At 41.6% G+C, this 22,230-nt stretch overlaps 1 protein-coding gene across 1 annotated transcript; it reads left to right on the top strand.

Moving 5' to 3' along the window:
- The first annotated feature begins 6,894 nt into the window (after nt 1–6,894).
- LOC140236425 (uncharacterized) lies at nt 6,895–21,315 on the top strand. Its single transcript, XM_072316351.1, has 6 exons — nt 6,895–6,906; nt 9,594–9,797; nt 14,326–14,513; nt 15,689–15,870; nt 16,823–16,909; nt 18,989–21,315. Exons 1-4 carry the CDS (start codon nt 6,895–6,897, stop codon nt 15,750–15,752), a joined length of 468 nt encoding a protein of 155 aa, XP_072172452.1. The 3' UTR covers nt 15,753–15,870; nt 16,823–16,909; nt 18,989–21,315.
- Nucleotides 21,316–22,230: the final 915 nt, after the last annotated feature.

The raw sequence follows: 22,230 nt of genomic DNA, 5'->3' as shown, positions 1-22,230 counted from the left end.
TGTGTGTGGATTCATTATGAACAACTTCTTGCACAATATACTGTATGCACGGGTGAGATATTCAGCTGTTCATGGAAAGGGGAACTGAAGACCGAGTGATGACGGTGGGTGGATGAGAAGTGAGAAAGGACTACAGCTGTACAACTTTCACAGATACAATGTGTATTGCTCACTTTCAATCTTTTTTTTGTCCCCGCCGAACGAGTTCGAGCAGGGGACTATGAAACGGGCTCCGTACGTGTGTGTGTCCGTGTGTCCGTGTGTCCGTCCGTGTGTCCGTCCGTGCGTCCGTCCGTGCGTCCGTGTGTGATCAAAATGTTCAAAATGCTACTCCTTCGCCATTTCTAACCCGATTTTGATTCTGTTTGCTTTATATGATAGCACTACATGGGAGCTTTGAAACTTCTATAAAGAATTTCAGTTGTGACCTTTGACCTTGACCTTTGACCTATATTGTACATTTTGCTTCAAAATGCTACTCCTTCGCCATTTCTAACCCGATTTCGATTCCGTTTGCTTTATGTGATGGCACTAGGTGAGGGCTTCAAAACTTCTACACAGAATTTTGTCCTTTGACTTCTTTGACCTTTGACCTTGATTTTTTACCTATATTGTACATTGGCTACAAAATGCTACTCCTTCGCCATTTCTAACCCGATTTCGATTCCGTTTGCTTTATGTGATGGCACTAGGTGAGGGCTTCAAAACTTCTACATAGAATTTTGACCTTTGACTTCTTTGACCTTTGACCTTGATTTTTGACCTATATTGTACATTTTGCTACTAAATGCTACTTCCGGCGGGGACATATATTACGCACCGCGTAATTTCTACTTTTCCTTGTTTTTTTCTTAATAAAGTTCCATTTGGTATGTCAGCAAACTGTTATATCAAGGATGTAGCTATAGATTAGATATGGAAAAAAAAGCCCATATACAGTACATGAATAAAATACACAAGCACGGCAAAGACACACCTTGAGCACGCGCTCTCGACCATCCTATGTCAACCTAACACACTTCCCAGCATGTCCCAGTGCCGAGTCTGTGATTCTGATGGAGGACTCCTAGAAACTACAATACATTGTAATTACATGTATATCTCTTCATGTCTTCATAGTGGCGACTAACCGACTTGGATCTGAAATAAACAAGCGGCTATTATGTTCATTTCGGATCCAGAGTCGGTCAGTCGTGTGACCGAAAGTCGTATAGTGTGCGGTGGCCTGTAAGAGACGATCAACGTGACAGCATCTTCCCGACTGCCCACTGGAAGCTCCCTGATTTTACTTGTTGAATATTGGCAGGCCTGCCATTTTGTTATTGTCGAAAAACTAAAAGACAAACACGTAATTACCATTGCAAAATAACCATTTATTCATAGTGACGTCTGTCATACAATGTAGCCACTTGCAATTATGTGATGCTGTCATTCTAGTTGTGTCTTGGATGTTTTCATACATATTTCGTTATTCTGTTTACAGATTTCTTTGGGAAGTTATCGTATCGTTTGCCACAAACTCTTCAATTAACCTCTGTAGCGTAGGTGGGTGTCTAACACCCGTAATGTAGTACTTGGTAATATATGTATCTCTGATGATGATCAGTAAGACAAATATCTTTTTGCACTGACAGTTTGATGTTAATATGGTACAGGTATCCTCACAATTTGCAATGCAAAATAAGGTGTAAATCTGGGCCAATATTTCCAGACAGATTCTCTCCTGCCCCCCTCTCCATTAGTGCCTCCTCAACACCTCTGACGCGGCAGCGTTTGTTTATTAGTTATATTTTTTCATCTTGGTTTGCTGTAATTTTCTTTTTATTTTCAGTTGTCCTTCATGGCGAAAGGGAGCAGCAGTGCTTTGCCGTGCGTGAAAACGAATTCTGGTGGTTTCCTGAACAAGCTCAAGTGTTTTTAACATGATCTCCGGAAAACTGTCCTCACCGTTCATCACAAGTCATAGTCGTAAGCCTACCTATTCTTCCCGAGAGGTCTATGTGCTTAGTCTTTTGATAACTGAACGCGTGCCTGATAGCAGGCGCCTCTTATTCAAGGCATATCGTCAAGCATTAGTGCCGCATAGGTAGTGTTTACTACTGTAACAACTTTGTTAATCAAATCTCTCGATACCGGTACTGTTCCCTTGACAGTACCGTCGTGTCAACCCGGTCGAGTTCCTCCCATAAACATATGGACAGGTTAGGTTTACTGTCGTCATCCCCGTTCCATTTCCTACCACTCCCTAGCAGCCCGCCTCCGCAATAGTAGGAGGGATCCTGTCACTAAGGAGAGCCTTGAACTTGTACTCCGTAAGTCCTCTTTTATTCAGGTTATCCATGAGGAAGTCAGCCCAGTCTTTGTTCCGTCTCGGGAGCTCAAACCTCTCTGCAGCCATCCCCCTCTTCATCGATTCCACGAAGCGTCTCTGCTTCTCCTCCACCTCTTCGAGCTGATGCGTCACTTTGTAGAAGTTGAAGAAGCTCTGGTTCATGCTGTCAAAGTACCTGGAGCATTCCTCCCGGAGTCCCGAAGACCTTTGGTCCATAACAACGACCTTGTCAGATCCCGGCTGTCTTGAGAAGGGGCCGCGTGAGATTCGATACCACTTCTTGAGGGCCCTCTCTAGCTGGCGAGTGGCGCACTTGGACACTTGGAGCGCCGAGTTGAGTTTTCTCACGAGTTCGGTGTTTGGGCAATCATCCATAATGCTTTCGTCGTCCACAAAGTCACAGCCTTCTTCGCTCGTCTTACAGAAGAACTCGAGCTCCTCCTCTAAATTGCCCCCATCTTCGTAGGAGATTTTCATCACCGAGTTGCTTTGAGCCGATAATGTCGGGTCAGACGTGGTTGCATTCAATGTCCTTCACATGTTCTATGTCCCCTGCGTCAATATTCCAGGAGCAACCTCCTCTGGAAAAGATCATGTCCTCCGTAGCGTCTTTTGGGCTACGTTCCGCCTGCTCCTCATTACAGAAAGTGTCAATGTTCCAGGAGCAACCTGCTCTAGCGAAGACCATGTCATCTAAAATGTCTGTTTGTGCAGATTCAGTTTGATCCCCACAGCAGGTGGACGATGCTGAGGTGTCATTAATAGACGGTCTCGAAATCTCCTTATTTGAGTCTTTTTCGACCTCGATCATCATCACTCCGATGGGTCACGAAGATATCAACTTTGTGATTGGACGTGTCATTTGGATCATCATCAAGTTCAACTTTATCGTCGGGATAGTGGTTCTTCGAGTCCAGGCCTGACTCAGTAGGATGCCTAGTCTCCAAGGGAGATAGTTTGGAGTTCAGTGGCTGGCTCTTACTAATTCTGATGTGGCCATCGGGGACTTCACCCGGGAGAGAGGGGCTGAAGTTGGCCAGACTGGTGTCGGAACGTTCATTTGCGCGTCTCCAATTCAAGTAATTTGTTCCAATAGGGTCAGCCTGGAATGTCAGCTCTTTCGGTTCTTTTCTCACTGTTGCTTCCACAGATTTTGATCCTCTGACAGTCCTTGAGAGAAGTGCAGCCTCCTCCACACCAGTACAAGGAGATATTTTATTCGGTGGACGAATCATCCACAACCAACTGAAGAATGGGTGCCGAGAACCTGGCGATGATGTGATGACTCTTCGAAATGTCTTCTTCAGACCGTGCGTGAAGGCAGAAACCCGGGGTTTGGGCATGCGCCAAGGGGAGCACGATCCCTTCTTGTCGTCATGGTAACCATCGGATGCAACAGTCATAGCTGGTAGACTAGTAGACATTGCTTCATGTGACACCATGGATATGCAAACGACATTAAACGTATATCTAACAAAACACAATAGATTATTCAGAGAAAGAAAAAGGTACACGTATCCCGAGGTTAGGCGTTTGAAATTGAAATTCAATTCAATTTATTGAAAACCAAACCAAACATAGTCCCCAAGAAGCACAGCTTGTGAGTGGGGCCTACTGTAACATATATAACATATAAACAGTTATAACATATAACAACATTTACAACATTTATAGCATTCATAAGATTTATAACATTTATAACAGCTAATTATAACATTAAAGAACATTTATAACATATATAAACATTTATAACATATAAAACATTTACAACATTTATAGCATTCATAAGATTTATAACATTTATAACAGCTAGTTATTACATTAAAGAACATTTTATAACATAAATACATTTATAACATATGAACATTTATAACATTTATAACATATATACATTTATATACAGATGTACAAGGAAAAACAAAAAGAAACCGAAAAACATTGTAATACACAATCCACGTGAATTAAATAATTATCTGTCATTAAACAAATGCAACTAACTTTTGCGACTTTCTTTTCTTTGAGCCTCAGAGAAAACGTATATAAAATCTTCAACAGCAAACACATCATTATGCAAGGGAAACTTTCTCTGGGAGCCACTGTTTCTAAGCAAGAGTACCTACATCCTTATATGTGATTCGCAGTCATCTCAGTAGTTCTTATCGTCCCAACAACGTGTGTTTACGTTTATAAGCTATGACGAGTCGCTTTGAAGTTATCATGCTGATCGGACGGATTAATTTCATATCCAAGGTGTATTCAATAATACGATTTACTCTTCTTCACATAAATCAGCTGAAAAAAAAAACAAACAAACAAGCCGCAACCAAACAAGCCATGGATGTAACTGCATGTATACATGTAAATATAGATGAGAGTAAATGAAAACATATAGCATGATCCCTCAGAAAAAAATGAAATGCCTTGCAATATACCAAGAAAGAGCAGCATTTAATCGAACCCGTCCCTCCAAGAGGTAAACATTTCCCCTTCGTCGATTGGTATGGGCAAGTTGTATATATATATATATATATATATATATATATATATATATAATATAATCATAATCATTGTTATTATAAATTCTCACTTTCTAATGCAGATGATCAAGGATAACGTTGTTAGAAACAAAAACATGATTTGTTCATACGTTCCTCAAACTTCAGAAAAATGGTTCCAGAAAGAAAAGGGAGTCTTACCGTTTTCAAAACGTCAAAGGGAAATTTTGCCATACGCGAGTCGTGACTATTTCGAGAAATATATTCGGAATATCACAAAAGATACATGGAAAACTCCAATTGCCTCAAGTGCAGATTCGAAAGTGATCGAAGTACGTGAATGTATAAACAAACCGTTACACGCATGGTTTACTACTCTGTGTGACGACATAATGATACGCGGAATACGCGCCTCATATAAAGAGCTTTGGTTTGTTAGGCGTGCTAAATCAATATCAAGACCAATCCGGCGGAACAGTGAAATTTGTTGTTCAAATACGGCTTTATGTATAAAAGCACCAAATTCAGCACGCATGTAGACTGACATGTATCTTAAGCAGATTTGTATATTTACCCCTTCAGAATTTTAACGTCTTCTCCCGTTGCCGTGGTAACAATTTTCAGTTTTTCTGAAAACCTGTATATTTCCAATTATACTTTACTAAAATGCAAAAAACAAACAAACAAAAAACTGAGTACATATGAAGAGTTTGTTTGCAAAAACCGATAGGTCCATATTTGCCAAATGGATATATTTGCGATCAAAGGTCAAGAAAAATAAAGAGAATAAAAAGAAATTTTTTGCTTCTTTTGACCATAACTTCAAAAATGTACCTTCATATGTAGTGACCAATATATCATTTAAAAGGTATTATTTTGTACGTTATGACAGAGATCTTACTTCAAAATCTTCAAAAATGAACTTATCGGTTTTTCCAAACAAACTCTTCATATATAAATTGCTGAATACTCGTTAGATTATAGTCCTAGTAATTCTTTAATGTCTTTTCCCATTGCCGTGGAAACATATGAGGGAGCCTTTGCATTTTTGAATGCAAATAAAAATAAATCGTAAACACGTTTTCGATGTATTATTGGAAATTGAGTATCTGAATATAAGAACGACTCAAGTCCGTGGAAGACCATTTCGAGTAACTGAAAAAAATTTCATATCTTTTCTATTTGTCCAATAATATTCTATTTAACTGTGATGGGAAGGCAACATTGTATATACAAATTAGAACATATATCATTATGACAATTAACATTTACATTAATTTTTGGAGAGGCCATTTTGTGTGATGGACTTGGGGCGTTCTTTGATTCATATACATGATATTCTGCTATAGAGATGAGAGGGACGAGAGAGGGCGCTATAATATGAATGTCAACCCGCTCTGATGAATGTAAGAATGACCCAAGTCCTTCATTCTTACATTCATATAAGATTTAACTCATTTATTTCAGGCACTTCCGGGGGTAATTAGGATTTATTATTTATACACAAGATGAGTCCATGCATAAGCTACAATTTCCCATGTCAAACTGAATCTGGCCAAAAATTGGACTTGGGTCGTTCTTAAATTATTCAGGTCTTATTAATCGATGTAAGGGAACCAAGTGAGGAAAGTGTTAATTGAAATGAGATATCCTCTTCAACACGAGGTTTTTTTCTTCTCTTTTTTTTTTTAAACTGAAGTGACAGATCTAGTGCACATTTTAATGAAATAAACAGAAATCTGTCAGGCTAAAACTAGGGCCTATACTAATTCTATTGGAAAGGACAGAGCGGGGAGGGGAATAAAACCCAATCCCACGCGAAGAATATTTTGCATTTTTAGAATTGATATTCAGCAATCTGGAGATTGCTCCCATGTTTGGGGAACATGTTCCCACATTTTGGGAATTATTGGGGGGGGGGGGGGGGGGGAGCACGTTGCAAATTATTTTCACTTATTCTTCCTCATTAGGCATTCCTAGTTGAAGTGTCAACTTGAAATCCCATATTTTGTTTTTTCCGTACAAGTAATGACCCATGCACCTTTATTTTACCGTTACTATGCCAAGATGAAGATAAAGGTGAAAGTCCTTCATAGTTCCTTTAATGTTCTTTGACCCTTGCCTTTGACCTCATACCTTTGCCAAATGTCGAGAAATAGTAATTTTCAGTTTGCTTGTTTAGTTTTTTTGTTGTTGCTAAAATTATGATAGGAAGGTTTGGGAAGCCTGGACCGACAAGCAGAAATAATGATTTAGACAACCTCCACGACGGAAATAGTTCAAGATCACGTGCAGGTTTATTCCAAGTTCTCCACATAATAATATTTTCACATTGTCATGATTAAAAGGAAACATCTGGTATAATGTAAGAATGATATACATTTACATCATAATGACAATTTATAGCAAAATTATTATTTCTTTTTTAATGACAGCTTAAAGGAAGTCAATACATCTGTACAGTGGACTTCCGTTATAACGAAGTCCTCCGAACCGGCAGTTTTCTTTCGTTATAAACGAACAAAAACAATTATATACAAGGCGCGGATACTGTTGCAACCTGAATTCTTATTTCGTTGTAACCGAAATTTCGTTATAACCGTATTCGTTATAACGGGAGTGCACTGTGATATGTGGATTATGCAGGGCAAGTCCTAGAATAATTTGGAGAGGCCCTACGAAAGAGGTTTGTGTAATCTCTTCGTGTGTATAAACCGCATTCAAAATGTTGGGTTGACAGCCACGTTGCTAACGATGTGACACAGATTAAATAATGACTGAACATTTAAGAAAATTTTCTTCCGAAACGAAAAAGGGCACCCCTTCCAGCCCATGTGAATGCTCAATCCTTGGCACAGCTCTTCATCCAGTTCTTCAAGTTAAAGATTAGTAACATAATTATGTAGTAATTTTCATGGAGATGTCACCCTCAACCACCCTTGCAAACCAGTGTATCCTTGTTATCATTTGAATCTACCACTCCAGCTGAGATTGTCACCGAAGTCCTGCGAGTTAGATCCGATTCCTACCATCTTGGTGAAAGAGTGTGCTACCGTTTTTGCACCTATGATAGGCAGCATTGTTAATAAGCCAGTTTGTAATTAGCTCATGTACATGTTGGTACAAATGACCTTTCTTTTTTCTCAGTTGGTTAGGCACTTCACTCGTTTTCAAAGCGGTATGATGCATAAGCTTGCCCGACATAACAATTTATGGAATTCGTGTTCAAAGTATGAAGTTGTGTTTAGACCAGGTGACCAGAATAGTCCGTCAGTGGACACTTTAGCAGGCATCTAATTCATTGTTTCGTACTGAATGCAATAACAACCCTTTTCTTTTGATATTGCCACATACCAAGCTTGCTGTCAGGTGGGTGTGCTGGCAAGCACTATTTAGATAAGGATCACATGAATAATCATCACATCACAGATGCTTATCTCAGTGAATTAATAAACCAAAATGCCTGTTGGTACAAATGACCTTTTTCTGCTCATGCGCAAAGTGGAATTACGAACTGGTCTATTTGAATCTTCAGCAGGCATATCAGTCCCAGTCTCATTGAAGTTAGCATACATTCACCCTTTGTTGAAGAAGCCATCCCTTTATCCTGATCGGCTCTGCAGAATTACCGGCCTGTATCGAACCTTCCATTTTTGTCCCCGCCGAACGAGTTCGAGCAGGGGACTATGAAACGGGCTCCGTACGTGTGTGTGTCCGTCCGTCCGTCTGTCCGTGTGTCCGTCCGTGTGTGCGTCCGTGTGTGATCAAAATGTTCAAAATGCTACTCCTTCGCCATTTCTAACCCGATTTTGATTCTGTTTGCTTTATATGATAGCACTACATGGGAGCTTTGAAACTTCTATACAGAATTTCAGTTGTGACCTCTGACCTTGACCTTTGACCTATATTGTACATTTTGCTTCAAAATGCTACTCCTTCACCATTTCTAACCCGATTTTGATTCTGTTTGCTTTATATGATGGCACTAGGTAAGGACTTCAAAACTTCTACACAGAATTTTGAACTTTGACTTCTTTGACCTTTGACCTTGATTTTTTGACCTATATTGTACATTGCCTACAAAATGCTACTCCTTCGCCATTTCTAACCCGATTTTGATTCCGTTTGCTTAATGTGATGGCACTAGGTGAGGGCTTCAAAACTTCTACACAGAATTTTGACCTTTGACTTCTTTGACCTTTGACCTTGATTTTTGACCTATATTGTACATTTTGCTACAAAATGCTACTCCTTCGCCATTTGTAACCCGATTTCAATTCCGTTTGCTTTCAGTGATGGCACTAGGTGAGGGCTTCAAAACTTCTACACAGAATTTTGACCTTTGACTTCTTCGACCTTTGACCTTGATTTTTGACCTGTATTGTACATTTTGCTACCAAATGCTACTCCTTCGCCATTTCTAACCCGATTTCGATTCCGTTTGCTTTATGTGATGGCACTAGGTGAGGGCTTCAAAACTTCTACATAGAATTTTGACCTTTGACTTCTTTGACCTTTGACCTTCATCTTTTTACCTATATTGTACATTTTGCTACTAAATGCTACTTCCGGCGGGGACATATATTACGCACCGCGTAATTTCTACTTTTCCTTGTTGTAAAAGATCCTTGAGCGTGTTGTCTTTTCACGATTATCAGACTATCTGCTGGAGAATAATCTCTTAGATAACCGTCACTCAGCATATCGCCGCATCATAAGTGTTGAGACCTTACTAGTTAACTTATCCAATGATATTGTAACGCGAGACCCTCTCACTACTAATACTAATAAACCTCTTGGTAACGCTGCCACCACTCGGTCAACCATGGCCAGCTTTGTGCCCATACACAACAACCACAATTAGGTACAGCCAGCAATCCAGGCAACCAAGACTCCATACTTCACTAGTCTCACATTCTATCTCTGGTAGTCGTGAATCATATCTTTACCGAAGGGTCATTCGATGGCAGGTAAGAAGTCCGCTGTTGACGAACTATGCGCTGCCTTACTACTAATTATGCTACCAAAACAGAAAGAAGGAAGATATATCTAGAAACGATCTAACAAGCTCCCATGGCCCGTATTTACTAGTGTGTCTAGGTCCAATAGCAATACTGTGATTACGAGCTGCCTAGAGTTTGCCTGCTAATGTATGCGTATTGCGTGTCACATGCCACCTCACTAGCATTCACACCTGCAACGACATTTGTCATCTCGCATGTTAAAGTAGAGCCTGCTAGTGTGTGTGTATGCCTGTCGTGTATCACATGCCACCTCACTTGCCATCACCACAGTAAAGGCCTGCTATAGCATTCACACTTGCAATGTCACTTGTCACATCACATGCACCCCACATTAGCCACTACTACACTCACCAACACTACTACTGCTGCCACTACACATGCCACGACACTTGTCACTGTAAATAAGTCTCCTACACTTACTTATTCCTCTGCCTTGGGTAAGCTATGGTATGGTATACACTTCAACAAAGAAGAATCGAAGAAAGCTGTCAAATACATTTGAAAACCAGTTTATTACATGACGGATTCATTCTATTCCGTCCCATTCACAGCAAAGATACAGCTGTCACACTGGCTGTATTCATATTGTTCACATCTGATCTTGAACAAAACTTACACTGATTCATAATTAAAATTATATTGTAGGCAGTTACACTTGTAACTCATAGGCAAATACACCTTCACTTGCAATTTATAGTTTATACTATCAACCTTCAAAATCTAGTCTGAGCATATCTGAGTCTGAGCAAGGATTACACATGTCATGTATGTGCACACACTATATATTATCATTCAAAACTGTGGGTCGTTACTGAAAAAAGGGGGGGGGGGCTTTAAAATCAATGCCTAGCATAACCGTCAATAAACAATGGCCAACTGATTTACATGAGTCAGGTTTTATTAGAGTCGCTGTAGATCTCTGCTCCACACAAGTTATCTCGCTTGTGGGTCTTATCTTTCCACTAACATTTCCTAGGATGAGATCTTGCGTTAAGGCTTCCCACCTTCGTTAACAATCTCCATATCACTATCACTCAGTCTGGTAATTGGCCATATTACCCTTGAAGCTTTCTCTGGGATAAACCCACTATTCCACTCAATCCACCCTTCCAGGATTCCACTAATGCCACCGGCCCTAGTATTCTGTTCACATGTCACTCACTCTGTCGGTGTACATGTTACTAGTGCTTAACCAGCACTTGCTTTCAACACTTGCATCTATCTGGTCTCAAGTTTAATATTCCGTAAACTTCCAGAAAATAATGCCGGTAAAAGAAATCACACCTAGAAAAGTTTCACTATTAGTAACAAGTTTGTCGACATTACTTGTCACTCGTCCCTTGCTTTCTGTGATCTACAAACTTTTCACACCTGACTATGAAATCTCTCCTATTAAATCAATGTATAACTGTAGTTATATTCAGTGACATCACAACAACAACACTTGTCGTAACAAGTGTCAATAACAATTACACTTGCCGCAGTGTCAAGTATCAACAAGACAGAGCCTCAGTCACAAGGGGGGGGGGGGGGAGGATGTTCCTTGGGGCTGTATACTTCCGATGAAGTGACACATGTAACTTTCTTTACTCAAGATTGTTACTATTGCTACTGTCAGTATCGGCATTTTCCTTGTTCAGGAATTAAGTCAGATGACGTTCACTTTCCCTGTTCGGGATTGCTATTGCAGGGGTACCCATTTCATCTGATCAAATGCAACTGCACTTCGACCTTCATCTCAGTGGTTACCTGAATGTTCCCTGTTCGGGATTGTTCGCTCCAGTCCCGTTGTGAGGGGGGGGGGGGGGGGAATAACCTGGCTACTGTCAAGTGACATCAGTAAACTTCACTGCTGTGAGAAACCACTATGCTTACATGTATATGCTTATAAGGGCATTTATAGTGACACATCGATAATGGGAACTCAATAATAAATGGCAATTTAATGGCTAATGGGACATGCTTATACCAGTAGAATCATTATCCACAATCCAAAACTCATCTCGTCAATTTCAATAACATTTGGCAACTTTCACTAACAAGTGCAACACTTGCAAAGGTTTTTAATATCCATGGTGTTCCTGGTCAGTAACATTTGCCATAGTGAGGACTGTTGTAATTTGTTTAACTGTTCCTAATCCTTTCGCAATTGTTCTTAATCCGTTTTAACTGTTATCATCCGTTAAGGAGTGGCAAATACTTAAGCCAGGGTCCCAGACCCTGTTCTCCTTCCCTATCACCATTGTACTCTTACCTATCATTGCAAATGTTAATGAGACAAATGAAAGAATAAATGCATTCGTAAATCGACATGTCCTAGACTCTTTGAGTCAAGTGTCTTATTATCTACTTGTCATATAGAGAGAACTGGTGGAGGCTAGACTGTAAAACTTTGGGTGACAGATGAAACTATCAGTCAGCTTGCCATCCTCGACCTGACCCTAGTCAAATTGGTAGTGACCATATTTTGTAGTTGTCACTGTAAGTGTTCATCACTTGGCAAAAATTGTATTACTTGTACTCGTTTCACCTCGTCCAGTAATCTCTTTACAATGACTGCATGTAAAAATGTGTCTTTGTTGGACAATAGCAGACACATACATTGTACACTTGTATATGAACTAGCACTTTTTCTAACTGAGAAGCTATATCAAATAAAATTATTATATTTCACTTTGTTTGAAATCGAATTTGGGAATCATATAAAAACAGAATGAGGTAGTCTATATTTCTAGTTTGAGAGGTAAATTTAGAATTCGATACCAAAAAGGGAAAAATGATTTCAAAAATTTGGTTGTGAAGGAAACTAACTATCCTAACTTCTTCTCTAAAATACTTCCTATAAACTTACTTGAAGAGTGTCAGCACTGGAAACAACTGGAGCAAGAAGCTTGGAAAGGGCGGGAGCAAGAAGCTTGGAAAGGGCGGGGACAAGAAGCTTGGAAAGATGTCAAAAGCTAGGTGTGACGGAGGAAAGTTTCTTGCCGGGAGAATGATGCAAAAGTTCTTTAGCATCACCTGTCTACCCTTTTATACGAAACCCCAGGATCCACTGTCACCAAAATCTAATTTGCATAATTAGTGCCAATTGGTTGAAAGTAATACCTCAGACAACCAAGTAATGCTGATTGGTTAATTCATTTCCAATACATTTATACATGTCTCTATTATCAAAGTTCATTGACTCTACAAGCAGTTCTCTTCTGTGTATAACTTTACAGACAGATTTCTTCTGTGTCTAACATACCCACAAGACTCAATTGCCATCAAAAATGCCACTTACTCTCCTAATTATAAGCCATAAAACTTGCATTGATAAAAACTAGAACATCATACCCAGATGAATATGATACCTTTTATTACATTAATCACTATTTTCCTTCCTAAGTGTTTCACAATATTCCATAATGTATTGGGCTTAACCCACTACTTTCACTGCTACCGGTACCGCAATTCGTATTTGCCGGTCAAAACAATGTGGACACACCCACTACTATAGTATGCAAATGAGTGTCTCGGTGAGTGACTTTCCATTCATAATTCCAATCACTACTGCGTGTTACTGCGTAAGAGATGTCTTACGCCGGAAAAGCTTCCGTATGCAGATAAAAAGAATGGGCGGGGCTTGACTGGGAATCACGCACACACAATAAACCAATGCGCGTACTCGACTTGTCCGCGGGGACAAACCGGAAATCAAGTCGTAAACAACTTCATTGTATCCATTCATAACAGTGTCGGAGGTCAATAACTGTTACAAGAACTACAGAGGGCGCTATGCCTAATATACCACAGCTTCTTAGAATTCATTTCCCTATCGCCAGTAGCGATACACAGAACCTAAATCTTCTTTATGAATAGACTGTCTCCTCTTGAATTACATATATGAATCTTTCTGTACTGTGCTTCTTAAAGGGAAATATATATTTTCGATATGTATTTGTTTTTTTTTTTTTTTTGGGGGGGGGGGGTATATGTCACACTACCCCCTTCTCACTAATGGCTGTCCCAGCCATTGACATGTTCATGTCTTTTGCTGAACAAAAATAGTGTGAAGTAGCAAAATAATCATACACAGGACACATTCCTTGTTTGCCTCCAAACATCATCAGAAAGCATTAAAAATTAATTGGTTACACTGTATCAGATTATGATGTCCTTTTCATCTTCACTTGCATCTTCAAATGCCTCTGACACTTTATGTGCCACTTGCTCGAACTTCAACTTTCTTAAAACAACAGCTGCCTCTTGAACAATATTCTTCACAAAGCTTCAAATGTAAAACTTTCAACTGCAATCATTAACTGCAAAAGCAGGTACGAATCTTATAACAACTTTTAACAACAATTTCCTCTTCCTCTTTTCAAATACATGTAACAAATTTCACTTGCAACAATCAATTGCATAAACACTTGTGAATCAGTTATAAATGTAACGATGAACTGATGATTTCTTCTGCTCTCAACCTCTACAGGCGCGGAGTGGTCTCGTAATAGAACTTGGAGATCTTTACTTCCTCGACAACCCTCTCTCCGCGGAATGTTCCCATCTTCTCTGTGTGAACCTCCACCCTTACCAAGCGGTGCTCCTCACCACCAGGCACCTTCACTTCGATGTTGACGTTAAACCCAACCGTCTCGGTCTTCACCGTTGCCTGAACAGGTACCTCTGCTCCTTCGACGTCACTGTCTGACTCACTCTCACTACCATCGCTGCTACTCTCACTGAGGTTTTCGATTTGTTTTATCCGCTCAGCCTTCGCGGACGCAGTGCAGCTCTTCTCATGGATGGGGTTTGGTGCGGGCGTAGGTGTTGTGTCCAGACCGATCCTCTCTGAGGGCTTAGGGGCCGGTTCCTTTAGTGGGGTGGGCTCTGTGCTGACGAGGCTTGGCAGTTGCATCTGGGGGGGCGGGGTAGTCTCCTTCCTTTCCTTCCTCTCCGTGGGCTTGTAGGTAGGTGCACTGTCCCTCCTTGGTTCTCTCTCCTCCTTGCGAGGTCTCTTATGACTGGATTCCTTGTCCTTACTTTCTCTATCCCTCTTCCTTTCCTTCTTATCCTTTTCCCTCCTGACAAAGTCATCGGTGGCCGCCTCGAATGTTAAATATTTATACTCATTACCGGCTTTTGCGTGGTTGCGCCGATAGTGACGGGCAATCTCGGCACGTCCCTCATTTTCGTAGATACAATAGTCGCACTTGAGGGTAAGTGGGTATTCATGCTTCTCGTGCATGTGGGCCTGCATTGCTGCCTTATTAGTCATTTCCCTTCTGCAGATTTTGCAAGAAGGCATGGCGTCAGTTCTGCGTTTGAGAGAAGTAAGAAAAGGAAAAATACATCGATAACAATGTGACAATAAATACTTCATTGCCAGAGTAGTCATCCTTGCCTTGCCTATGTTAAATGGATTCCAGCTTACAGATCAGTATACCTCCTAGGCCTAACTCTGTTTCTGGATGGGTTTCGCCTCACTTTTTGTTCCTTTACCCAGTTTTGCAGTGGGGGGCCATGATACCTCTTTAGTCTATCTACATGCACCACTTTAGGCTTCCCTCTCGCACTTTGTTGAATGCGATAGATTACATCTGACATTTTAGTGAGAATGAGATAAGGTCCAGTCCATTTGCTCATAAGTTTTGGGCTCAATCCTCTCTTTCTTTGAACTCCACTCAACCACACCCACTCTCCTTCACTGTAACTATTCAGCACTGTGTTCCTGTCATAATTGTGTGATTGACGTCTGTCAGCTAACTTCAGTTTCTCCCTTGCTTTTTCATGTGCATCATGTAGCCTGGTTCTTAGTTGATGTGCGTAATCTTCATCATCTCCCTCTTGATCAGGTTGATGGACAGTGACATCTACCGGCAGAGCAATTTCACGGCCGAGCATCATCATGGAGGGTGATTCATTGGTGGACTCTTGCACAGCAGACCGGTAGGCCATCATCGCATACGGGATTCTCTCATCCCAGTCCTGCTGATTGCGCTCGGGGTCTAACATTGATGCCAGCATGGCAATTAAGGTACGGTTGAACCTCTCCACTAAACCATCTCCCCTTGGGTGGAAAGGGCAGGTTCTCGTCTTCTTAATGCCCAACAATTTGCACACCTCCATCATCAGATTAGACTCAAAATTTCTCCCTTGATCGCTGTGAAGCTCCTTGGGTACTCCATACCTGCAAATAAACTCTTCAACCAACACTCGTGCAATGGTATCAGCTTCTTGATTGGGGAGGGGGTATGCTTCCATCCATTTGGTAAAATAGTCACCGACCACGAGAATGTACCTGTTTCCACGATCACTGACTGGAAGTGGTCCCAAAATATCAGCTGCAACTCTTTCAATGGGGGCTCCTACTCTGTATTGCTGAAGGGGGGCTCTTGGTTTCCTGGGGGGATTTTTCACTCTCGCACACACTGAACACTGACGCACCCATGATCTGACATCTGCCGCTAGGCCGACCCAGTAGTAACGGTATTGCACCTTGTGAAGGAGCTTGTTTACCCCAAGATGACTACCAGTTTTGGAGTTGTGAAGCTCACTCAGTATCGTCGGTCTTAATGTTCGAGGGAGGACGGTTTTCCAGTTTACTGTCTTGCCATCATCTGATTCCCATCTCTTCACGAGAATTCCGTCTTTGACTTCTAATAGGTCCCAGTTAACCCAATATGTTTTCACAGCTGCCGACAAACGTGACACATCCTTCCATTTTGGTTTTGTGTTTGATTCTTCCTTCCACCTTTGAATATGCTTAATGTCAACATCTGCCATTTGTGACTTCCTGATGACATCACTGGTAAGATTAGGTTCTAATGTCACAGCTTGTAGCTTGCATCCTATCTCTTCTACATCCTTATCAAAATTACTTTGAGAGTCTTGAAGTCCATCTCCATCAGCCATCCTAAAATGAAATATAATACAAAATACACTTGTTAAATCCACTAGTCACAAATTCCTACTGCTTATCACTACAGATATCCTGCATCTGCCCACACTGTGGACATGGTCGCCGTGACAACCCATCTGCATTGTTGTGGAGACGACCTGGTCGATGATGAAGGGTGAGTTTGTACTGACTGATTATTTCTAACCATCTTGCCAGTTGTCCTTCTGGGCTCTTGAAATTCATGAGCCATCTTAAAGCTCCATGATCTGTTCTGACCATCACATCTTGCCCATACAGGTAATGTCTGAAATGCTTGAGGGAGTCTACTACTGCCAACAGTTCCCGCCTGGTTACGCAGTAATTCTGCTCTGCTCGGCTCAGTGTTCTACTTGCGTATGCAATCACCGGCTCTCTTCCATCTCTCTCCTGTGACAAAACAGCTCCAATTGCAAACTTGCTTGCATCTGTGTCGAGGAGGAACTTGTCTCCGAGTCTTGGATATGCTAGAATTGGTGCTGTGGTGAGACGCTCTTTCAAAGTTGCAAATGCTTCCTCTCATGCATCTGTCCAAATGAAAGGCTGGTTCTTCTGAGTCAGAGCAGTCAGTGGTTTTGCAACATCAGCAAACTTCTTCACAAATCTTCGGTAATAGGAAGCTAGTCCTAAGAAACTTCTGACTTCTGTGGCGTTGGTTGGGGTGGGCCATGAAATGACAGCTTCTATCTTGGCTGGGTCTGTGCTAACCCCCTTCTCAGACACAACATGTCCAAGATATAGCACTTCCGTCTGAAATAGTCGACACTTGCGTGGCTTGAGCTTGAGTTTAGCGCTGTGTAGCCTGTCAAAAACAAGCTCGAGTCTTGTCATCACTTCAGTAACCGTTGATCCAAAAACAATGACATCGTCAAGGTAGATGAGCAGTATCTTTCCATGCAATCCAACGAAGACTGTTTCCATCAGCCTCTCAAAAGTGGAAGGGGCATTACACAGCCCGAAAGGCATGACCTCAAATTGGTAAAGTCCTCCCGGTACCACAAAGGCCGACTTCAATTTTGCTTCATCGTCAAGTGGGACTTGCCAGTATCCGGCAGCTAGGTCTAGTGTGCAGAAATACTTTGCACCTGAGAGGCAATCAATCGTTTCATCAATCCGTGGTAATGGGTACGAGTCTTTCACTGTGTTCTGATTAAGCATCCTATAATCAACACAAAATCTCTTCGAACCATCCTTCTTATCGACTAATACGACAGGTGACGACCAGGGGCTGGTAGATGGAGTAATGATTCCGCGTTGGAGCATGTCATTCACTTGTTTTTCTATTTCTTCTCGTTGACCCATGGGTGGTCTTCTTGGCCTCTGCCTTATTGGTGCTTGGCAGGTGGTATGTATGCTATGCTTTATCTTCTCAGTTCGGCCAATGTCATCATCATCTTTTGAGAACACATCACTGTACTGGCATAGAAGTGCTTCTATTTCATCATGATACTCGCAACTGACGTTTGCCTTGGCATCCATCCCTAGCTGGCTCAAATGTTTTGGTACCGATGGGGTTTCATTCTCCACGGTGTTCACTTTCATCATCTCTCCATCCTCAGTGAAGCATGTGATGACTTCTCCATTCATCTTCATTGTCATTTTGTCACAGTTGATAGAGGCATTATTCCGATGCAGAAAATCCATGCCCAAGATGGCATCTTGCTCTATGTCTGCTACTACCACTTCACATTTGTACATCATAGTACCTATCACTAGATTCAGTTCAGCTTCTCCATAGACTCTAATGGGAATTCCATTTGCCTGCCGCAACATTAACACTGAAGGAGTCAAATTTCCAACATCAAATTCCTTAAGTTTACGAAAAGTCAACTCTGAAACAATTGTAATTGTAGCTCCTGTATCTACAAGAAAATTGATCCTCTGATTTCCACAATTTGCTGCTATGTACATTCCATTCGTGATTTCTCTCACTGTACAAATGATGGTCTGATTTCCCTGTGACTCATTACTTAGACGTGTGGGCCTGGCTTGTAAGCTGGCTTCCCCGTGACCCAGCGAGAAGACCTGCTGTCGTTTCCCTGCCTGCATTCTTTGAGAGGACATCTGCTTGCATAATGACCTTTTTGCCGACAATTGTAACAAGTAATGTTCGTCATGTCAGATGAAGATCCAGTTGCCAGTTTTTCAATCTTTGCAGCCAGTTGATTGAGACTAGACTTTAATTCTTCCATCTCTTTTCTGATTTTTCCATCAACAGGTTCAGCCTTGGTATCCGGTGACCTAACATCAACAGCTCTGATGGGACGTGCTGGGCGGTGACGATCACGTGCACGCTCTGACTTCATGAACGACTCCGTCGCCAACGCGGCTTGGATGGCGTCATCTAATGTGATGGGATGGGAGCGGAAAATACCAGCGCGAATTTCCGGTTCATTGATAGCCTCTGAAAAGTGAACCTTTGCCAGACGCTCTCGTGCTACAGTGTTCAACTCTGGGTACGCAAGGCTAGAAAGTTCACGGATCGCTTGCCCGAGCTCCTGTAGACTTTCATCCTTGTTGCGCCTCCTCATCCTCAGCTCAAGAAGAAAATTTTCTGCTTGGTCTCCATGTCCAAAGCGTTTTTCCAACTGGATCGCAAGCTGCTGGTATGATATGGGGGCGTCACCGGGTAGGTTACACAGGACTTTGAGTGCCGGTCCCTGCAGTCTAGTTGCAAGAAACTGTCCAGCTTCCTCATCTGTCCAGCCATTCAGCCGTCTGCAGACATCAAAATGACACTTGTAGTCAGCCCAGGGGGTTTTTCCGCCATACTTGTCAGGCAAAATGTCCTTGCGAATCTGTGCACCAAGCAGCCGTCCATCTCCCTCGGTTACAGCTCGACTCGAGACGTAGTTAGGGTTCCCTCGAAAAGCAGCGGTGTCGTACTCGCGACGTTTGTCAGATGGGATTGCATCCCCATACTCTCTAACTCGAATCGCAACTTCAGGATCACTCTCATCCATAGCCCAACTTTTCTTTGATGGAGCACCTGGACTGTTAGTGCCTACTGAAAGTGTTTCAGCTGCTTTACTTTCACTTTCCAGATCCATCTAAGTTTTGTCAAAAGAAGTGTTCTGACTTTAACACCTCTATCTACAAAGACCTAACTACCTTTGCAATCTATTTACATTCTGAACCATTTAACTCCTAACTTCTTTTTTTTTTTTTTTTGGTGATTCTACTGGAAGGGGTAAGCATGTCCCATTCTACAACTTGAAGGTACTTATTACTTCACATTTAAGATGTGCACTTGACATGTATCCTGCTCGTACATGAGTTGATGTACAGTATGCAGTAATTACCTAACAGTGAAATTCAGTTGACAGTTTACATTCTTCTTTACTCGTGTATACCATTACCAAGGCAGAGTGAACTAGCCTATGTTCTATGATACTCTCTTCCTGAGACATCCCATAGCAACAGTATCCTACCAATATACTATGAAAACACATCCTATGGCAGCATTACACGGCAGCATCCCACCGCTGCCACCAAGAAAAAGATGTAACGCGAGACCCTCTCACTACTAATACTAATAAACCTCTTGGTAACGCTGCCACCACTCGGTCAACCATGGCCAGCTTTGTGCCCATACACAACAACCACAATTAGGTACAGCCAGCAATCCAGGCAACCAAGACTCCATACTTCACTAGTCTCACATTCTATCTCTGGTAGTCGTGAATCATATCTTTACCGAAGGGTCATTCGATGGCAGGTAAGAAGTCCGCTGTTGACGAACTATGCGCTGCCTTACTACTAATTATGCTACCAAAACAGAAAGAAGGAAGATATATCTAGAAACGATCTAACAAGCTCCCATGGCCCGTATTTACTAGTGTGTCTAGGTCCAATAGCAATACTGTGATTACGAGCTGCCTAGAGTTTGCCTGCTAATGTATGCGTATTGCGTGTCACATGCCACCTCACTAGCATTCACACCTGCAACGACATTTGTCATCTCGCATGTTAAAGTAGAGCCTGCTAGTGTGTGTGTATGCCTGTCGTGTATCACATGCCACCTCACTTGCCATCACCACAGTAAAGGCCTGCTATAGCATTCACACTTGCAATGTCACTTGTCACATCACATGCACCCCACATTAGCCACTACTACACTCACCAACACTACTACTGCTGCCACTACACATGCCACGACACTTGTCACTGTAAATAAGTCTCCTACACTTACTTATTCCTCTGCCTTGGGTAAGCTATGGTATGGTATACACTTCAACAAAGAAGAATCGAAGAAAGCTGTCAAATACATTTGAAAACCAGTTTATTACATGACGGATTCATTCTATTCCGTCCCATTCACAGCAAAGATACAGCTGTCACACTGGCTGTATTCATATTGTTCACATCTGATCTTGAACAAAACTTACACTGATTCATAATTAAAATTATATTGTAGGCAGTTACACTTGTAACTCATAGGCAAATACACCTTCACTTGCAATTTATAGTTTATACTATCAACCTTCAAAATCTAGTCTGAGCATATCTGAGTCTGAGCAAGGATTACACATGTCATGTATGTGCACACACTATATATTATCATTCAAAACTGTGGGTCGTTACTGAAAAAAGGGGGGGGGGGGGCTTTAAAATCAATGCCTAGCATAACCGTCAATAAACAATGGCCAACTGATTTACATGAGTCAGGTTTTATTAGAGTCGCTGTAGATCTCTGCTCCACACAAGTTATCTCGCTTGTGGGTCTTATCTTTCCACTAACATTTCCTAGGATGAGATCTTGCGTTAAGGCTTCCCACCTTCGTTAACAATCTCCATATCACTATCACTCAGTCTGGTAATTGGCCATATTACCCTTGAAGCTTTCTCTGGGATAAACCCACTATTCCACTCAATCCACCCTTCCAGGATTCCACTAATGCCACCGGCCCTAGTATTCTGTTCACATGTCACTCACTCTGTCGGTGTACATGTTACTAGTGCTTAACCAGCACTTGCTTTCAACACTTGCATCTATCTGGTCTCAAGTTTAATATTCCGTAAACTTCCAGAAAATAATGCCGGTAAAAGAAATCACACCTAGAAAAGTTTCACTATTAGTAACAAGTTTGTCGACATTACTTGTCACTCGTCCCTTGCTTTCTGTGATCTACAAACTTTTCACACCTGACTATGAAATCTCTCCTATTAAATCAATGTATAACTGTAGTTATATTCAGTGACATCACAACAACAACACTTGTCGTAACAAGTGTCAATAACAATTACACTTGCCGCAGTGTCAAGTATCAACAAGACAGAGCCTCAGTCACAAGGGGGGGGGGGGGGGGGGGAGGATGTTCCTTGGGGCTGTATACTTCCGATGAAGTGACACATGTAACTTTCTTTACTCAAGATTGTTACTATTGCTACTGTCAGTATCGGCATTTTCCTTGTTCAGGAATTAAGTCAGATGACGTTCACTTTCCCTGTTCGGGATTG

The sequence above is a fragment of the Diadema setosum genome, chromosome 13 (assembly GCF_964275005.1).
Source record: "Diadema setosum chromosome 13, eeDiaSeto1, whole genome shotgun sequence".
NCBI lineage: Eukaryota > Metazoa > Echinodermata > Echinoidea > Diadematoida > Diadematidae > Diadema > Diadema setosum.
This window is presented reverse-complemented; position numbering and strand designations above follow the sequence as displayed.

What these genes read in the sequence shown, in the direction of transcription:
- LOC140236425 (XM_072316351.1), top strand. An exon ending in GAAGGGTCATTCGATGGCAG is followed by an intron (nt 9,798 to 14,325) that starts GTAAGAAGTCCG and finishes CAACCTCTACAG; the next exon opens with GCGCGGAGTGGTCTCGTAAT. An exon ending in CTTCACCGTTGCCTGAACAG is followed by an intron (nt 14,514 to 15,688) that starts GTACCTCTGCTC and finishes CCTCTTGATCAG; the next exon opens with GTTGATGGACAGTGACATCT.